This window comes from Haliaeetus leucocephalus, unplaced genomic scaffold (genome assembly GCF_000737465.1).
Source record: "Haliaeetus leucocephalus isolate CR32 unplaced genomic scaffold, Haliaeetus_leucocephalus-4.0 Scaffold92, whole genome shotgun sequence".
In the NCBI taxonomy this organism is placed as follows: domain Eukaryota; kingdom Metazoa; phylum Chordata; class Aves; order Accipitriformes; family Accipitridae; genus Haliaeetus; species Haliaeetus leucocephalus.
The window spans coordinates 12,693,692-12,714,682 of record NW_010972528.1 but is presented as its reverse complement, the minus strand read 5'-3'; the positions used below and the strand labels follow the sequence as shown (position 1 = coordinate 12,714,682).

The 20,991-nt window shown below is 38.3% G+C and overlaps 1 protein-coding gene across 3 annotated transcripts; it reads right to left on the bottom strand.

Annotated features, from left to right (window-relative positions):
- Nucleotides 1-1,283: 1,283 nt before the first annotated feature.
- Nucleotides 1,284-20,991, bottom strand: LSM14A (LSM14A, SCD6 homolog A (S. cerevisiae)). 3 transcript variants are annotated; one of them, XM_010585127.1, is made up of 10 exons: nucleotides 20,554-20,991; nucleotides 12,642-12,805; nucleotides 11,089-11,221; nucleotides 9,889-10,011; nucleotides 7,848-8,024; nucleotides 7,480-7,542; nucleotides 6,593-6,772; nucleotides 4,887-5,058; nucleotides 3,779-4,007; nucleotides 1,284-1,947 (listed from the first exon to the last, which is right to left on the bottom strand). In XM_010585127.1, exons 1-10 carry the CDS (start codon nucleotides 20,672-20,674, stop codon nucleotides 1,912-1,914), a joined length of 1,398 nt encoding a protein of 465 aa, XP_010583429.1. In that variant the 5' UTR covers nucleotides 20,675-20,991; the 3' UTR covers nucleotides 1,284-1,911. The 3 variants fall into 3 exon arrangements, with proteins under 3 accessions (XP_010583429.1, XP_010583432.1, XP_010583431.1); XM_010585130.1 differs by having other exon boundaries at nucleotides 1,284-1,951; nucleotides 9,889-10,008; nucleotides 20,554-20,988; XM_010585129.1 differs by having other exon boundaries at nucleotides 1,284-1,951; nucleotides 20,554-20,987.

Below are 20,991 nucleotides of genomic sequence, written 5' to 3'. Positions count from 1 at the left end.
GGAAAGGGACCGCACCGCCGACCCCCGCCCCGAGCAGCCCCTCCGAAATAACCTCCGAGAGAGCGGTTTTATTGAACAGTTTATTCTGGTTTAAAATAAAAAAAAAAAAAAGAGAGAAACCCTCACTTCCGCGGAGCACGGTACAGCGACGGCACGCCGCCCCGCCTGCCCCCCCGGCCCCCGGGGCGAGGACCGCGGCTCACCCCCCGGCAGCGCCCGTCCCGGGTATTTACAATTCATCGCGTTTAAATAAGCCTGGGACACCTCGTGGAGCATACGTCGTTATTGCAACAGGACAGCACTTGCCTCTGTGGCCAAAAACCGCAGCGGGTGGGCGTTCAGAACCATGATTTGTGGATCCCGAAAGGCATTGTTGTTAACATGCAAAAAACATTACTAAACAATATTATCTAACTTCTACGGTTGCCAAATACTTGACCTTAATAAGGAAACCAATTACAAAATACTTCCTTGTAGTGCTATACAAAAGTTATAAAATTAAGATTCTATCAACCACTTTTAAATATTCCAATTTTCCAACAGTGCAGTTTTCCACATCTTTATCACCACTGAACATTTTGAAGATAAAGTAAAAAAAAAATCAGCAAATTAGATCAACATGTTTTAATCTTTGGATCCCTTTTTTCCTGTGGCCTTCATATACATATCCAGACACAAATGACCAGGTTCCTATTTCAGCATATCAAAAAGTTGTAACTAGTCATTCAGAATTGGCAAAAAAAGTCCATACTATGTCATTTGTGACTTCGCGGTCTTAGAACCAGAGCCTTAATGTCTCCAAGCTATGGTCTATCAAAATGCAAACAACTTCAAACACTAAGAATTCTTTAAATTGCTTATGTCTACAGGTATTACAACAAAGTTAACATTTCAAGAATTGACAAATGGAGACGTAATTTTGTCCCAGGCATTCCAGGAGAATCACAAAACTCATGTGCCTGGTCCATTATTAAAAAAAGTTAATATTTATCACTAAGTAAAATTAATTGCAAATTTTGACATATGAAAATTTCTTTTCTCCTTATTTGAAAATACCTCCTTAATTTGGTCAAATCCTGTGATATGCCAGAAACTACAAAATCAAATTCCTGCAGGAGAAGTGAAGAGTGTATCCAGTTCCATGTAATGGAAGAATGTTTTCAAATCTTCATTATAGTCCAAATATAAAAATCAAACGTGTAAGCCTGAAAAGCTGCTAAAGAAAAAAAACCCAACTAATTCAGTGTTCTTCAGCATATCAACTTTTGCAATAACACAGTATGTTTGCCGACTTAAAAATGTTTATTCTTTAAAAAATTAGTTGCTTTTTATACAGCTATACAAAGTTCGTAATGTTTCTTTGGCAATGGGATATAATGGAATTTTACAACTATATAAAAAGTTTCCTTTGCCTAAGAAACAGTATTTACTGTGTGTACATATTTGACTGACAAAGCAAGTTTCCTACTGTCCAGCACCCTAGTTGATAAAAGTACAACTATCTCAAAAGGGATATTACAGGATTTCCAAAAAACAACCTTCAGTGGATCAAAACACTCACAGTATCGACGGCCTTCTGCATACAATTGTCCTTACAACTTGAAGCAATTATCAAATACAGTCTAGTAATAAGAAAAATCCTTTCAGTGATGAAAAAATACTTAAACTCCATCGAAGTACTGCTTTATAATTAACTATACATAAGAAATTACTTATCCTTCTGTCTCAAATATATTTAATGCTCACTGTTTTCAAAGATGGCCATTTTTCAAAAGTAACTGCATTACACCCCTTTGAAATTAAATAGTTAAATCCCAGTGCTGGTGACAAGTATACAGCAAATTAACTTCATTCTTTGCAGAGATTGAAACTAATTCTCTGGATCAAGAAGATCTAGACGTTCACCCGGTTTCAGCTTTCTTGTAGACTATGCAGCAACTTTGTTGTCTTTCTAGAGGGAACAACAGTAGAACGTTAAAATTGATTTTGCAAAACAGAAATCACAAATTAATCTGGGCAACAGCACTGGGAGAAGATGCGCTGTGATAGCTACTTCCCATCTTCTGCAATCAGAAATGAGACCTCCCTGTGTCATCAGGTTACAGCATCTGGTCAAAACACCCTCGGTCTGGCACAAGCTGAGGCAGCTCGTCATTTTGACTAGATGCGTGGCACAAATCTTCCGTCTTTACACCACCTCCTACTTATCTAGAAGACTGTGAAATTCTTTCATTCAGAAATTCACATCTTTGACCTTCAATCCCTCATTTCAATTCATGCTCAGCTACCAAAAATGTCTTTAAATCACAGGACTAAGTCTTGCAAACTAATGAAGGAATAACTGAGGGACAGTCAGAAGTCTTCTGTGATGAGAAAAGGGTACCCCCCTCCTGTTTTTTAATTTAAAAATATTTAAATCTTCAAACAGATAATGAAGATTTTGTGTTGAAAAACTCTAACTGCTCATGCAGTAAACTACCAAAAAAAGTTCTTCTGTCCCAGTCAGAATTGTAAAAGCCTGTATTTACTTGCCCCAATCTGGTTAATTATATTTGTTACTGATTCTAAACAGTACGCCAGTATTATTCCTGCTCCTTAACAAGCTAACGTTCGTGTTGAATATACTTAATGCCAAGAAAAATGGCTTGCACTGAAATTATTAAAAGATTTTGGTTTGCAAGCAACTGAGCTCTGAGCTCTGCACCTAAGATACCACTAGCACAGAATACATCACTTTAACAGCTGGGGCTGACAACTTTGTCCTTCCTCTGAATGGCTGGTAGGAAGAAGGGTTAAGATCTTCAACAGGAAACAGAGAAATGGATGTCTTCATAGTGTTGCAAAAGCAACAAATTGCATAACTATACCATAAAGGAAGATTCTGCTTTTTAGCCATCATAGGTCTTGCGGGACACATTACTATTTCTATGCTTGCGTGATTATGAAAGCATGACTGTACATCAGGTTACTTCAGTTAGCAGACTTACATGGTGGCTTGTGCATAATGCTTAAAGGAACTTTAAACTTCATTCACATTTAACTAAAGTAGCAGTACTTATTTTAATCTTTTAAAAACACTTCCTCTATGGGAAGGACAAGGGTGTTTTCTTTTGACATTTTCATGCCCTATCTCCCACAGTTCCTTTTTACTGAATGACTTGCTGAAAAAAGCCAATCCTGCCTTAGCTTTCCCAACAGCTATTGGATATAATTATGTCAAGTTATAACTAAAAAGAGAGAAAAAAAGAAAAAAAAAAAAAAGGTTTGTAACAGGACCTTACAAAACTCAAATATTTTTAAATCTTTCTTTTTGCAAAGGGTCATCACTATGCTTCAGTAACTTCAATTACTTTATTTTAGGGGTTATATAGGATCTTAGAAGTCTATAGGCTTTGTGCCAACTCATTCACAAAGAATTCAAAAAAGTTTGTTGCACAGTAGAAGGAAGTTAAATTACTCGCTCTCAATCTTTAAATTTTAAAATATTGCTTAGAAAAATGCTTTTACTTCTCCCCTCCCCCCCCGCCATTCCAGCTACAGAACAAATATTTAGGGCATGTGAAGAAAGATAGCTTTTAGTTTTGGTTGCTGTCAATAGTCAAATGATGCTATAGCTAAAATTTCAGCATTAATGGACTTTCAATTAAGTAGCTCAGAGTACCTGCAAAATACTATTCAAGAAATTCTAGTTCAACATCAAATCTAAAAGCTGGGAGTTTTTTACCACTAGTTTCCAAGAACAGTGGATCAGGTCATAGTAACATTAAATGTATTTTACCCTATATTCAAAGTCAGCAAACTCCCTGCCTCCACGACCTCCTCTGAATCCACCACGAAATCCTCGGGGGGCAGTGAAGCCACCTCTTCCACCTCCTCTTCCTCTTCCACCTCGGAAGCCAATCCCCCCTCTGCCTCTGTACCCTCCACGGCCACGATTGGGACGCAGTGGTATTCCAAAGGTCTCTGCATTTAATCTTCTTTCCTCAGCCCAAGTGGGTCGCCGTTCTCTGCCACACAAAAGGAACAAGACTTGTTTTAAAACACACCTCAGAAGGAAGACTGCCTGGCTTAGAATAGCAAGAAAGCCCATGAAATGAAAAATGATACATTAATCACATTGTAAATCTCCACATTATCCTTTTCTGCAAGAATCTAGGTGTCTGCCACAATTCATTTAACTCAACAAAAAGGGATGTGTTACAGTATCATTAATTATATATTAACAATGCCGTAACTTTCCCATGCAGAAAGAAGTACACAGTCTGTATCCTCTGCGCACCATCATATAATAAAATAAATAAACACTGCCTGCAACTTAAAACAAGAAACAGAAAGTAAGAGTTTGCAGTTACAGATGTTATTTTATCTAGCTGTCGGTACAACAAAACAATCCCCCCACTGTAATTCAAAATAGGTCAGCAATCCACACCATCTCGTCTTATAAAAAGGCAACAGCAAAAGATAAGCTTTAATTTTCCTGACATGCTATCTTCCCATTCAAACAACACTACTGTTACATAATCTGCTTAGAAACCATTACCAAAGCACAGTCATAATTGATTTAACTAAAGTGGTAATTAAGTAGCAAAACAAAACAAAAAAACCCCACTTCAGTAAATCTGGAAAGGGGGTTCTAGAGTACGTACACGAAGTTCTAGAAGCATGGCTCTAAAACAACATTTTAAAATGTCTTCCTATTAATGTACTGCCCTTGCCCACAAAGAAATTTTGTGCTTCACATTCCTGTTTTATTTTTGCCCACTGCATGTGGAAGTAAGCTTTACTCACTTTTGATTCAGAGTTGACTGTAATGAGTAATGCTGACACTACTTTATGACATAAACATGCATTAAGTAGGCTAACAAGCTTCCCCTTGCAGGCCATACCGATTGTCATCGCAGGAGATGTTATCAAAGAAGGATTTGGTTTTGTCATAGTAGCAGTTGGGGCCAAGTGGATCTTCCTCATCTGCATTCCCTTCGCTATTTTGGGTATCAACACCTGAGTCACCTTTGTCTTCTCCATTTACAGGCTTCTCTGGTTTCTCAAGTTTATCTTCTGGAAAATAAAAGTAAACAGAAGCCTTTCAGACCATCATACTAAACAAAACCATCACTGTTAACTTATTCCCAGACATACAGACGCAAACTACACTGAATGCTCAAAAAATACAAAAACTGCTCCAAAATTTAGCGTGGAAGTCAAATAATTTGACACATAAATTAGGATGTTTTGCTGGTGCTGTCTGGAGGTTTGATATCCTCTATATTCCCTGTGGGTTTAATTAAGAAAAAAACCCTGTGGTAGAACGAATTTGATAGCCATCTATTTTCTAACCTCCTACCTACCTCTTTTCCAGACTTAAAAACTTCAGTCATTCCTCATAAAAGCCATTCCATGTTTTTGCTCATCCCTGTTGCCCTTCTCCTTTGTCTTTTGGCTTTGCTGTTATCTCCTTTGAGACAGAAGGCCAGCATTCAAGATATTATGCCATGAACTGACTTTATGATATACCTCTTTCCTAATAATGCCTGAAGTTGAAATTACTGTTTTGACTGCTACTGAAAAAGCAGCTGATGGTTCAACAGAACTAGCTATTACAGTCTTAAAGTCTCATTCCTAAATGCTTACAGCTTAAATCTCATGATGCTGTGCATAAACTTCAGGTAACCAGCTCAACCTTTCCACAACATACACACACACACACAAAAATTACCACTGTCTCATAAAATATTTCTATAGCTCCTTATGGTTAGCTTTCCCTTTCCTCTTTACTATTCTGAAAAAAAATCAGTATCAACAGCAAACTGTCAACTCATTTCAAAATGATACAGAAAAAGAGGCAAGCACCAAAGAACAAATCTATGGGACTCGACTGGTGGTTTTTCTCTACACTGAAATCTGACCATTTATTCCTACCTTTTGTTTCCCAGCTTTTAGCCAATCATTTACTGAAACAGGGAACTCCCTATTTTAACCTGTAACAATTTTGTCCAAAAACAGTAGCAGCAGTGTAACGAACAGGTGGCTGGTCACAAGAGAATGAGGTAATTAAAACAGAAGCCTGCTAGAAAACAAAAGTGAAGTGCTGGCAGTATGGATTTGAACTACTCCTGTGTTCCTTTGGAAAAGGGCAAAAGCAAAGAAATGCTAGAAACTTTCCTAAATTGAAACTCTTGTGCATCCTCCAGCAAAGTTCTGATCCCAAACTCATGTTTTTGTGATTGCTTTTGGTCTATTAATAATTGAAAACATAAAATAAGGGTTTTCTTTTATTGCATCTTTTAAAAGTAAACTCACACTACTGGGACCTCCACTCAAGTAATCTGCATTTTTAAACCAACAGACTTGTTAGAACATGACATACTATATTTGCTAGTTAAAATTCCTTCAAAACTCAAATATTGACCCAGATATTTAACTAAATAGATGATCCCAGTTTACTACTTCATTGATTTTTTTAGTTTTTCCTTTTAAATGACTGCAAACAAGACTTAGTAGGATACACTTTTTAAAAGTTGTTCTCCAAGGTAAAACTAAAACAGCAAGACACATTTTTTCCATGCTCAAATCTAGAGCAAAAATGGTTTACCTTTTAGTTTAAGTTTATTATGAAATTCTCTATCAATTTCCTCCTTGTTGAATTGTGCATTTGCACTTTCAAAGTCAAAGTCCTTCTCAAACTTCATTGGACCATCCCTCCTAATACCAAATCTTCCTCGGCCCCCTCTGTGACCTCCACGGCCTCTCCGTGCTGACGGTCCACCTGGAACTGAAAAGAGGGAAATTCTGTTCCATTTTGTTTTGTGGATTGGTTTTTCTTTGAGGGTGGTGGTTGTTGGTTTTTTGGGTGATTTTTTTTGCTTTGTTTTGTTTTTTAGTTCCTGGGATAACAGTTTGGGATTTCATGCATCCTCTTCCTGCATTTCTGTTGTTAAAAGTCCTATTAGGGCAGCTTGTAATTTGTAAATTCACTTACAATAATTACAACAGTGACACAGAAAGCATAATAGCACTAAACTTGTGTACTAAAAGATTTTCTAGAAGTCATTAAAAGTTTTTGGAAGAAGAGTTATAATGTTAGTAGTTTTTCAGTGAAGTATTTTCATAGAAAGGTAACAGGTTTTATTTCATGCTATTGTGTTTATAAATCTATGAGTACTGCCTGGTTTTGCATTTTTATTCAAATTGCTTAAAATAGAGCAACCAGAAAAGACTTTTCTCTTTAATGTTGACTTTCTGTCCTTGTATTATTCTGGCCCAATACAAAGTTACTGTTACCCACTAGAAACAATTATGTGAAAGCATTCTAAACACATAAAGTCTTTATTACTGTAATCTGAACTGCAAGATTTCTGGATGTTCCAAACAAAGTCCTAGCACTTTGCAAACTATACACAATGCTGTATTTTAGCAGACTTTTAAAAAACTTAATGAAGTCTGAAAACAATGATAACTATTTCTCAAAACAAGATTTACCAATTTGTCGTTTGTTTTCATTTCTGAGTTCATTTTCTGATCTTGAAACCTTGTGTGCTTCAGCTAAAGTTGGAAATAAAAAAATTATTTGTTTATCCAATTAGGTATTTTTGATCATACTTTTGTATATAGTTATATAGTTCCAATTTCAAAAAAATCCAAACCTATAAAAGTAAACCACAAGTTTAACTCAAAAGAAAAATTCAGAATATATGCTTGAGTTTAAAAAGAAGTATATGTATTCCAGGTCTCTGCTGGCCAGTCTATCAGTAGTGGACAGCAGGAAAATTCCTACACATTACCCTTAAAAAGAGCATTTCATATGTGTATGGAAGAAAATAAGCTGTATGACAATTATCCAAAGCTACCTCGTCTGTGCTCTTGATTCTCTAACGATTTTTGGCTAGCAGACACCAAAGGTCTGGCTGGTACAGGACTCCTCCTCCCAACTGGTGCTGGAGTAGCCAAGTGGGCTGAAGCTGTTTGTACTGCTTGTTCCATGGTGGGGCTCCTTCTCAAATGATCTATCTGAGGGCTTGAACGACCTGGGAAAAAGACAAAACAAAACCGAAACCCAAAGAGTTATTTCTCACCTACAACTTTGAGTTACTCGTCTGAACCAATCTAGACTGACAGGTTTATCTGCCTTACCAGTCAAGACAGCTGTGTCCAAAGAGGAAATAAATATTTCTGCACCCTCAGATCCACTAATCCAGAATGAAGGATATTTAGCAATTCCCCTTCCCCTAGTCTAAAAGAAAAAAATGGGTAGGACAATTAATCCCTACCAACACATCTGTGATGTGCATTTAGCTGTGGAATGAAATTTTTTGATTGACTGGAGGTGGAAATACTCTTTCTGCCTCCCTGGAAAGCCAAGTGGAAAGTGACTGCTCCCAAAGGCAGAGATACAGTTACGGTACTGAAATTTCATTTCATCTAGTGCACTCTGCTGTATGATCACCACAAAATAAATGAACAGTGATGGCTAGTGCCAGGCATAATGCAGATGGAGCAATGAAAGCTTCCCCACAAAGTGCTGTTCATACATTTCAATTTGCAGCATGAGTGACTGGAGCCAGACGCGTGTTTAGAACAGAGACATTTGATCTGGCCAGACAAGTTTATGACACCATATAGGTAAATCTACTAAGAAATTAGAGTAAGACTCAAGTCCCAGTAAGTAAAATAAAAGAATAATGTCGTATTCCATAAAAAAAGCTAACCAAAAGGAAAAAAAAAAAAAAAAAAGAAAAAAGAAAGAAAACAAACACCACAAAAAAAACCCCAAACCCAACCATACCACACTTAAAAACTACAAAGATGACAAATATTTTTAAAAGCAAACACACACACAGCAAAAGCTTGTTGGTGCCCCACAGGAAATTTTGTGGCAGAATATATGTTCATCTAGATAGTATGTCATAAATTAACCCAAGAATCATACAGGTTTTAATTTCACCTACAGAAAACCAAGCTACTCTTTCAATAGAGAAACAGTAAATGCTCAGAATACTTTTTCCCCTTCAATTAATGCAACAAAGTAGAAGCTATATTTGGTAATCCACTCAACTAAACCTAGACAGAAGTCCTAACTGGTATACAAATCTCAACTAGATTTTAGAAAAAAACCCTGTTTGCTGTAATTGTTTTGCCTTTTAACACAACTGCATAACCTTAAAAATAGCATTAGGAATATATCCTAGCACACACTTTTACTTGCAGCAGCGAAGAGTGGAAGAGCAGGAGATAACTTCTTTTGGATTTTTAAGAGCAATCTTAACACATTTGCATGAAAAGTGAGGGTGAAGGTGCTCAACATTTAGTTTCTTTTTTCTTTGCCACTGAAAAAGCATCAAGAATTTCCTTTTTGCTTCTACTTTCTTTTTCCAGTATTATACAAACTACCCATACAGTTTCTATTACTATTAAGCTGACTTAACTGTCCTGTCACTATCTCTACAGGCAATCAGGTCTGCTGTTAGTATTTTTTTGTGTAAATATGCATAAACAAAAAAATACCATTAGGAATAAAGATTTAAAATTGTAGGCTGAAGGACTTCACAATTCAAATCAGCATGAAGTATCTTGAGTTTTGTCATGCTATCAATAAAACTAGATAGTGAATTTCCATATACATCTATTTGCTAACTTTATTAAACTGAAATAAGTCCTACTCCTCAATATAGATGCTTTAAGGGTAACAGCAAATGTGTTGCTAACAGTTACCTATGCAGCATGCCAAGATGTAAGAAAACACATTTAAAGAGCAAGTACAAAGACTCTCAGTGCTTTCTGGTTTTAATACCAAGTGTTTTCATGACAGAATTTAGCTGTTCGGTTAGCATTTCTGGCAACCATCTAAGTCACACAGGCACGATTGGTCAAAAAAGATCAAAGAAGATTTACCTTGAGACATCTGTGGTTTTAGTGATCTTGCATCTGTTGTAAATGCAGAACCAACTGCAGTGCTTTGGGACATGCTAGTACTGGCTGAAGAGTCTGTTCCAAAAGATGTTAAAGAACCTCCTGCTTTGAAAGAAATAATATAGTTGTAAAACCTGGTTTAGACTTTTTTCTGTATTTTTTTTTTTAAATAGCACTAAATGATTAGTGAAGCCATATTAACCAGTTATTCTACGATACACATGAGTTTGACCTTCCCATGCACTTCAAGTTTAATGTAACGTATGTATTTGTAGTCAGTTTGTAAGACAGTAATATCTTGATGCTTTTTATCAAAAAAAAAAAAAAAAAAAAAAAAAGAGCACTGCTAACTTTAGCATCACAAGTATTAACATAACATAGTCATGACAGCATCTCACCGAGTAATAAACAAATGTTATTGGTATGTACTTCCACTTAACACCTTTTAAACAAAAATATGACTGTCACATCTTATTAACTGATATCAAGTTATGGTCAATTCTACAGCCCTCCTTTCACATGGCTAAAATTTTTAGTACCAGTTGCCATAACAGTTACAAGAATGTAAGCTCCTATGTGAAAAACCAAAAGGCGAAATAAAAAACTTTAAAGGAGAAATGAAAGTTGGTTGGTGAGTCTCAGAGAGCACCTGCAGTATAAAGGAGCAACTAACCCATGCAGCTCACAAATACTTAAAGCATGTACTTTGTGCCATGCTAACACCTCATGAATAGCTAGAGGACTGCGCTGGCACACAGATTGCTGAATGATCCAAACCCTTGGGTTAAGGCACACACCACTTGGTCAACCTGGGATACCAGATGTCGACAGCACAGCTATGGGGCTTTTGTGGAGGAGCTGCCTCTACCACTTGTGAAATATAATGAATATATGATGAATATAATGATTATATACGAAATAGAATGAATTAACGAATACAGGAACCTTCCCCCCCTTGTCCCTCCGAGGGTGTTTAGTTCTCAATCACAATTGCTTTGATTTGAGCTGCAAAGACTATGGAAAACTCTACTTTCAAGCTAAACTGTGGAACTGATACAGACTGAATACTCTAGATCTGCCCTTAGGATAAGATGTTGATGGAATATAAGCATCGATTACTGCCTATGCACACACATGCAACGTCACTTATGGGAAAACAGCAAATAATAAAAATGAACATACCAACTCCAACAGCGCCGAACTGCTGCCCCACCAGCGGGCTTGGACTAAACTGACTGTATGCAGGCATTCTGCCAAAAGGACCATAGGACCCCACAGATTGGAATGAAGATGTAGTCGAAGATCCTAGTGAAGACTAAAGACAAAACACACTTGCAGAAATTAATGTTTACACAAAAAGTAGGAAATAGTTCTGCAAGGCAAGAAATGCAGAAATTCTAAAACTATTTGTTAAATTTACCCTAACACCACCACCGTGGCTAATATGTATGCAAGACCTTAACATTCAGAAAGTTGCTTCTTTCAGTATCAAGAATTTAGCAGCTTTAACACAGAAGCAAAGACAGCACAAAACCAATGAATTACACACATGACTCTGCATGAAAACTCAAATCAGTTAGCAGAAAATATTTTTACAGGTACGTGTACAGTTTAGAAAGCACTTTTACCCTTCCGATATCACAAACTTGTGACAACAGTACCATAAAATTTTACAATCTTTTCCCTAAACCTCACATACCAGATTCTTTTGTCAAACACATGTATAAGCTTTTGTTAGCAAACTTGGAAAATTTATCTTTTTCCTTGAAAATTCAAAAAACGCATGAACAATGAAAGACCCAAACATAACAGAGGAGAGCGGGGTTATTACTGTTATTGGGGTTAGCAATAATGCAATTTCACAGCTCTCAACTACCACTGACTGAAGGAGTTGCACCAAATTTAGCAAAAGACCCTAGAAGATTGCCAGGGTACTTTATAAGGAAGTATCAAGAATTTTATCTTACGGAATACTTAAACATCAGAAACTTAAACACTTCCATGGAATTATCAAATTCCATTTGAATCTAGAACTTCCATCTTGCTCTCAGGGATGATTTTAAGACACCCCACAAGCACAAATCAACAAGCCAACAAATTTCAGAGACCAAAAATAACTAGCACTGTCAGCCCATTTACTACAAAATAACAGGTTAATTAACCCTGAAGGCTTCAAGCTGTAATTTGCTTTCCCTTCAGCAACCAAGTATTCCCATTTCAAATAACTGCCCTTTAGTATGAAGCCTTTTTAAAAACACATAGCTAGATGAAACACTTTTAAAGTCATAGTCAGCCAAAAAAAAGTTGAACATTAAAATCCAAAAGAAAACAAAAACAAACAAATGAAAAAAAATCATTAATTATTTGGAGAGGTTTCAGCATCTACTCTATTTGACTTATAGCAAGTCTGCTCTCTCCAAGTAGTCTTCCATACATGTCCTCCTAAGCCAAATACCTTTCAAACAAGGCAGCAAGGTCTACCAAAAGTCATTAGTTGTTTTTGAAAAACTGGCAGCTTTGGCATTCAGTGTATTGTGCTAGAGTCAGATTTCAGTCTTGATTTTCACAGTTAAAGACACAATTCAAAAGAGGAAAATCTTTCCAGAGTTCTTTACATTGGGTTGTGAACTTTACAGCAACAAACATTTTAGTTTTTAAACACTCAGCTAGAGAGCACTTAAAGCTACCAGGTTATCTCTTCAGCAACAAACATCTAAAAATATGTTTTGACTTACCTGAACAATAGCAGGATCCTGTGGCAAAGAACACTGAGGCTTTGGTGGCTCACAGACAGTTAGGTCTTTAATGTCACTGCCACGGAATATAATATACTCAAAGACTTCATCACGAGGTGGTATAGGTCTATCAGTTGGTCTATCTTCTGTACCGAAGGAGCGAACTGCAAAATTGGGAAGGAAGAGAAAAAATAAACACATCCCACATTCAACAAAAAGGTTTCAAATATACTGCAGAGACCAGCAGCTTTAAATAAAAAGAATAAAATTTTGTTGAGCAAAAAAACTTATTAGATAGGCAGCATATTCTTTGCCATTATCAACTACTCAGACATAAACAAGTAATTTGATCTTACAAATTTCCGTTAAAAAAATCAAGTAGAAAGACACCTCTTCTGTTCCTTACTGAGACATCACTTACGCCATCACTCACATGTTGAATATTTTGACTGTTTTGTGAGGATAAGGGGAAGCAGCAAAGCAGTTTTTTGCTGAGTTAACACTTTTAGGACATTATAGCAAGAGGAACACCAACAAAAGCCGGTCAGTCAGTCCTGTGAATCAAGGACTACATGAGTTTACATACTTCATATTCCGCACATGCAAATCAGGCAAAAGAAAAAGCTAACACTACTAGAAACTAGAATATTAAAAATTACTGAAAACAAAGTATTTCTCAATAGATTCAAGGTCTGAGTCAAGATTTAAATAAAAATTAGGAATTCCGTGGTATGTATATACAATTTTCACTAAGCAAAATGCATTCTTCTTGCTGGCGTAAGGTTCATATGATCTCTGTCAAATTAAGTAAACTCACTGGGGCATAACTATCTTCCTAAGTAGGCCTGCATAGTGTGCAGCATACCAAGACATTAAATTTATTTGTATGTACTTAGCTGAATTCCAACAGTTTTCAGATTGCATAGTGATGAAGCTCATCATGCTTTTCCCTTTGCACTACGTATCAGTACCACTGGACAGCATCACTTTACTTTCACTACCCTCTCAAAGACTTTTCCTCACCTTAAAGACTGCCAACCCTATATGAATATAAAGTGAAACAAACAAACAAAACCTGAAGAGAGGTCTCCACAAGCTAGAGTTTTGTAAGCAAAAACTAAACAACAAATTGAAACCAGAGAAGAAAAAAAAACAAACCCAAAACCCATGACAATCACATTCTACTGAACATCAACTTGCAGCAGCTTTAACAATCCGCCACGACTGTCTCTGCTCTAGCCTTTTAAGAGGTTTTTGTTTGCTTTGTAAGGTACTACAGGTTATGCTGAGAAAACATCCATATTTTGCTTTAATTTACCAGAATTAGTTTTCTCTCCATTTTTAGATGCATCAACAATTTGGAGACATCATTAGGCACTTATTTGCACCCATAAAACCATTAGTCAAGAAAATCACTTTCCTGTAGAGCTGTATAAGGTGATATTGAGTCATTTCTCATGCTGCACCAACCATCTTCCATCACTGTTGCTTCTCCTAGTATCGCATAAACAGAGCTTAAGAGTCAAGTATTACAAATCTTTTTGAGAAGCGTAACTCGGGAGTAAAGAGATCAACTCCACACTACAATGAAAAATAACATTAAGTAGCTACAATTATTTTCTTCATTCTTATATCATCTACTGAACTGAATTTAATCAACTCTTCTATTTCTGTGCATCTGAAAGTCTGCTCTGAATGGTACTATAAAATGTAAGCGTTGTAAAAAGGCACGTACTGTTAAGTATCTTTGTTATAAGATAAATCTGTCTTTTCTTCTTCCACTACTATCTGAAGCTGAAGAATTTGCAGAAATTACAGTAATATGCAATAGCTTAACAATGTTATCAACTGATCATGTGCATTACTGTAGCTCACTCTGTTGCTTTTTATTCATCAGGTTTTTCTACTTCCCTGTCTTGACTGAGGATCCACCTTCACTTTCTGGCCATCTTACATTCTATTTATTACATAACTAATAAATTAACTTGGCCCTTCATTCCATCATTTGACCTGCTGTCTTGGTAAGTAAAACCAACGTTGATTTTGTATTGGTTCTCTCTATCCCACACTGAAATAGTTGCTCTAGTAGCTGCTTTGTCTACAAAGGTGCACAAAAATGGCCAGTGTGACAAGTTACTGAAGTATTTTACTTTCTAGCTAAAGTGAAGGAACTAAGCAGTAGCAACACCATAAAAAAGGGTAGTAAACTGAGGATCACATCTCACCTTTACATAGAAATAAAAATCTGATGAACTACGGAAGAAATCTGCTTTGAAAGTACTAAAGTAAGAGCTATGCTGCGTGGATAAGTATTTTACTATTAACACCAACATCACATGGCACATATAGGAACAGCTTTAACACTTGACAATTACCTTTCTCCATCCTAAACCAAACAAACAACAAAAAAGTGAACCACCTAACTTCCACCTAATGACACCTCAAAAGAGGTAAAAGGATTTTACTGTACATCAAGAAGAATTTGTCTTTCTATCACAAAATTCCAAAAACATCAAAAAGAAGTATTTTCAATACCAAAAATTAGAATTCATCTTTAAGAGATTCAGCTGTCTATGCAACACATCAAGACACTGATAAGGTTGTCAATGGTTTTGCAATAAAACACATCAAGAGTTGCTACTAAGAGTTTGGGTTTTTTCTCTACCTCTAGGCTGCTCCAAAGCAAACTGGTTTTAGTACAACTTTCTGCAAAATACAAAGACAATTCCATCCAATGAAGACAGCTCTGCTGGAGAGGAGTAAGCAAACTCCTCTGATTTGGGGTTCAACCTTCCCCTCTAACCCCAAAGCAACACGAAAAACCATCCCCAAGTCTAATTTCCTTCTAAAGCAAGGAACCAGAACTGCATGTGCGGTGATCTAAGAAAGCAGTTTAGGGTAAGGGCTGCTTAATGTTTTTGCAGTGTCTATCCCAACTACGTCCTTCAGACAGTGGTATAACATAAAGAGTTTAATGTTACTTTCAGTATTTTGCAAAGGGATAGCTATCTTTACAGTTTCTTCTTTCCTAGCTTGGATTAGGATTTAAAATAATCTGAGCTCATTAAAGGAAAAAGTCTAGTATTAAAGGTGGCCAGTACAATAGGATTTTAGAAAGAAATAGCTGTTACCATAGTGTTGCGTAATCACAAATACTAAGTTGCCAGAGTATCAAAACCACAAGGTATTGGAGCAGCAGCAGTCTTACAGCTCTATCCAGCTGTCTCTCATGGTATTTCCTCAGACTATACAGCCTTCCTCCAGAACAGGGTGCAGTGGTTCATAGATAGCAAAATACTGAAGAGTGAGAGCAAATGAAAATAAGCATGTGAAAGAGAACGTAATCTTACCAGGACTACAGAATGTAATCTTATAACACTAAACCAGGACTACAGTAAATCCATTTTATCTTACCTTGTCAATTTAAGTGTGTTTTTTTGTTTTGTTTCATTTTTTTTTTTCTTTAATAAGTTAAACTGGCCTAGGGACTTGCAAACAAAAAGGCAACCATCACATGTCAAAAACAAACTTATTTTTTGTCAGTGTCAATACACACAATTAAGTAGAAAGAAACTAACACTGTTGAGCCTAACAGGATTCATGTATGTGACTTTATGCCCAAGTAGCTTCACCAATTTCATATATTGTCCTGCATCTGTGTACAGATTTTGACTACTTCAATGTTACTACTACATTATATTTTAATGCATATTACTATATTATGCTACTATAGCATCCAAGGAAAAAATTGCAACTTTCCCTAACAATTAACAGAAATGATTACCTGTTGATTAACACAGAAAAATACTGTGTTAATCAGAACCCAAGCTGTATCTTCTACTAGCAAAAGAGGACTCTGTTCCCATATAATGCGAGTTATTGCAAATAGGTAGTTCAGTCATTGTACACAGTACTGATACAATCTTATCAGCCTTACTTCATATGTAACATACATACACATAACCAGTCTTTCCCCACTCTTAAGGCACCCATGAGAAGCATGACGACTAAAAAATGAGACCACCGCTACAAGAACAAGTCATTTCAATTGCCATCTCTCTGCAAAACATCACAACCCTTTCTCTCTAAACATGCTTAAGATACCTGCACACCACATTACAGGAAAAGTATTAATGTCAAGGAGCCAGCTTGTGGCAGGCTCTTATCTTCAGAACAATTAATTCAGTCTGCATTCCCTTACTCATAGGGATGGCGAGTTCACAGGGAGATAGATATGAGGAAAGTAGCTAGGAGTGGGCTTTGACAAGAATTTTTCTGCTGCGACATGCTATGTACAGGGTTGGTTTGGCACACATGCCCTAAACCTCAAGACACAAAGGGAGCATGTCACTTAACCGACTAAAAAATAACATCACAAAAACTTGATAAAAATTTAACCCTTCCCTTTCCTGCTCCCACCCCTGAACTGTAAGAAATGCTCAAGTTTTTACAAGAATTTAACTTTCTTCTGTCTACGTTTGAGTCTTTCCCCAATTAATACTGTTTAAAAGTCTAAAAGAAAGGGAAGTTTTCTTTCATGTCATTTCCCTTCATAGTCATTAGACTATGGCAAACACTATCACAGATAGTTGAAAATGCCAGAAATGCTGGACGTTTAACTACTTCTTAAATTACTGAAAGTTATTTCATTAATATCTATTAATTATAATGATTCCAAATGCAACTCTCAATGGTGCAGCTGTTAAGTGAGAACTGGTGCATTATACCAGAGAGACAGTATACAATTTTCTGTTTCTTATACTTGCATGCCTAAGGATTCCCTACTATTGGCAGGGAACAAAGCCTTTTCTGACCCAACATGGTTGTTCTTACACAGCTTACCTACATTAAAAATCTATCTCTCTAAATCGGTGCCTTGAAATAGAAAGACATTATGTATTACTAGCATGAAAGACCACATCTAGTTTTTAATGCCACAACATGTAAGATTAAGCACAATCCATCGTGATTATTCTGTAACTGCTCCAGGTAGGGCAGCAAGCACTTTACAGCAAGAATATTTTACTCCTAATTGTGGCTTGCAAACACTCTATTCTTAAATTGGTTGGACTTAATGATGTTTAAAAAATTAAGTATGAAATAGAAGTATGAACAAGAAGGACATTCCAAGTTAGCAATCCAAAAATCTTATTTCTGTCTAAAACCCCAGAAGATTTAAGATAAATGAAGGCATTCCACATGTACAACTTAATGAGATTAATCTCAGACTTCGGTTTAGCCCACAGAAGTCCCACTGCTCGGCAAATCTGTAGTTATTCAAGAACAGATTCCACCTCTACTTCTGCACTTTATGTCACAAACAATTTCAGTGATTTCAGTTGGGAAGTGAATAACGATAAGCCACCCTGCACTCAACCCAGGTAACAGTGACATGAAACCAGCTACATAGCAGAGCAACTGAAGGCATCCAGTCATCTTTTGGGGCTTCTTTTGTCTCTTTCTGACAGAGAACGTGACATTTGTGGTAGAGATCCACAGTAAACAGTTCTGGTTTGAAGTCTGGACTCACCACAGGAAGAAGAGCTAACTACTGGCTGATCAACATATTTACAGCTATAGAGAGTTCAGAAGGAAGATCTGCTTCTTTCACATACAGACCTGGCCATAATTAACCACACGTGTCACCTTACATATATGCTATCATACCACATTCACATGACCTAAGCCATCATTTATTCAGAAACTTGAATACTCCAGAGTTGAGCATTTTGTTCATAAGCACAGTGAACTGTTTTACAGTCTAATACAGTTGTTATCAACTTCCAGATTAATCTCAAGATTTTTGGTTGCAGGTGGCCTAGAAATACTGGTTTATTCTCTTCTGAATCATGACACTATATTACAAAACACACACTCTTCAGCTAACTCAGCCAAGTTTTATTAAAGCAAATTTAATGGTTTAGATTTACATTTCTGATGAGAGCTATGAGAAGAGAGTAGATTAGATTTGGAACTGTAGTTTGATCTATCTTAAATATATACACTTTGGCAGATATCCCATACCATGACTTAACCACTCTTGAGAAGTCATGCAAAATTGGCTTGGTCAGCACTAAATCTGTCTAATTTAGGGCAAGACTATCACAAGCTCCTCAAGGATGGGATTCTTGTAAGTGCTTTTGTACAAACCTTAACAATCACAGCATGCAACTGGAATTTCTCAACATGTATTTTTAATCACTGTGCTCATCTTTTTCTCATATAAACAAATACTAGCTGTCCCTTTTAAAGAGATAATGCAATTCCAGCAAGGTAGTTTAACCTAAAGGCAACTTTAGAAACAAGTAAAAAAAAAAAAAAAAAAAAAAAATCACATCATGAAAGCTAAAAGCCCCATAAATGAACTATGCAAGCCTGGGACCAAACCTACTGTAAGGTGTTTCAAAGCATATATACAAGAATTTACAAAACAAAGTGATCTATTTCTTAAATAGTAATTGTCGGGGGCGGGGAAGGGGAGAAGATGAGGACCTTAAAGTGACAAGACACACAAACAAGAATTACCACAAAGGCCAATGCAAGATGAAAGCAAACAAACTGCTGCACGGTATCAACTCCACAGACCGACTATTATACACATCAACTCTGTAAAATGTAACAGACTGTCATTATACTAGAATGCTATACCTATCGTATCAAACAGGAACTGAGGTTCGGAATACTCTCAGTCCCAAATACTTAATTTACACAAGGGGCAATTTTTCCCTTTACCTAATGGTGGGATAAATTCTCTCCTTTTACATATGCATTTAGATTATTTAGCAAGACTTCACAGAGGCAAGAAGTGTAAAGTAAAATACCACTGAGTTTTGCAGAACCTATTATAAAGAAGTTATTAAAAATTCTGACTTAACTTTTTACCTGAATATTATACATTCACTGCCATGGCTAATACACTTGTGTTGAGAGTACATTATCATGCGCAAGAAACAGCAAAGACCTTCGGATGCCCAGTTTCAAAGACCCTCTTTTTTACTCGCCAGTTTCTCTTCTCAGTAACACACCTTCCTAACTTTCTTATACATACACACCACACATTTTCCTCTGCTCAATACATTCTCACTCCAGTGCCTGTACCCAATTTTGATTTACACAGTGCCATACAGCCACCTCCGAACTGAAGAGCTCACGATCAGCTGCCTCTCTGATAACACAGCACTCACAGAACCCCCTTTAGACCCGAGCTGTCTCCTACCCCAGGATGCAGAAGAGTTCAGTCGTCTGCGGCCCTGTACCCTGTAGGTCTGGAATTCTTACGATGCAAAGAAATCCTCCTTCCAGCCTCCCCCTCCAACTCCCTTTCACGCACTAACTCCGGACCGCTTCCACCGCTAAGGGCTTCGTACTTTTACTCTATTCAGGACCCCTCTGAGCAGCCCCTGGCTAGGTAACTAACGCTCCTAGCTCCTTTTGGCGACGGCCCCTCCGCCGCCGCTCCGAGCTTTCCATACCCCCGCCCGGAGCCGGGCGAGCAGCCCGCGCGGCGGGAGCAGGGGCCTCCGCAGCGCCGTCGCTCTCCCAACCCCTTCCTCACTTCCACCTCTGCCGTGAAGCGTCGCGGCTCGCCACAGCCCCGCCGCAGACGCTCCCGCCGGGGAGGATGGCGGGAGGACGCGCCTCCGGCCGAAACTGCGCGGGCTCTTCCCAAAGCTCCGCCGAGCCCCCTCGCAGCTGCTGCTGGGCCCTCGCAGGCTGTAGGCCTCCCCCTCGCACCCCGGGCCTCCTCTTCGTCACAACGCCAGGGACGACTCTGCCGCGGTTTCAGGTTCTTGCTCGATCCCCGACGGTCCCCAGGCCGCCGCACGCACCGCGGTCCCGCTCCCCTCCCGCTCCCTCCCCGAGGCGTTGCTGGGTCGCCAGGGCCCAGCCCTCTGCTCCGCCAGGTCCTTACCCTTGGCCAGCGCCACAGTGGAGTTTTCGGTGTCGATGGTGTACAGGATCCCTTCATAGCGGATCTCGGCCTTGGAGATAAGGCTGATCTTGCTCCCGATGTAGGGCGTCCCCCCGCTCATGGTGCTGGCTCCTCGGTCAGGGACACCCCCCCCTCCTCCCCTGCCGAGCGCTCCTGAAGCCGGGCACGAGCAACTAAGCGAGCCCGGCTCACAGTCGTAGTAGGCGCTCTACTCCTCCCGCTTCGAGCCCGACCTTGCGCCGATCCCCCAGCGACGGCTTTCCCTGCGCAGACTCCCTCAGCACACCCCGCACCAAAAGCACCCTGAAGCTCCCAACATGGCCGCTGCCTTCATCTTCCCTCAGAGCCGCCCCCCTTCGCTCCAGCCGCGAAATGGATGCCGGGAGTGGGAGTGATCTCGCGAGAACGGGCGGCCGG

What these genes read in the sequence shown, in the direction of transcription:
- LSM14A (XM_010585127.1), bottom strand. Translation starts at nt 20,674, where the DNA reads ATGAGCGGGGGGACGCCCTACATCGGGAGCAAGATCAGCCTTATCTCC. An exon ending in TGAAAACAAACGACAAATTG is followed by an intron (nt 6,773 to 7,479) that starts GTAAATCTTGTT and finishes CCCTCTTTTCAG; the next exon opens with TTCCAGGTGGACCGTCAGCA. An exon ending in ATCTCCTGCGATGACAATCG is followed by an intron (nt 4,008 to 4,886) that starts GTATGGCCTGCA and finishes TTTGTGTGGCAG; the next exon opens with AGAACGGCGACCCACTTGGG.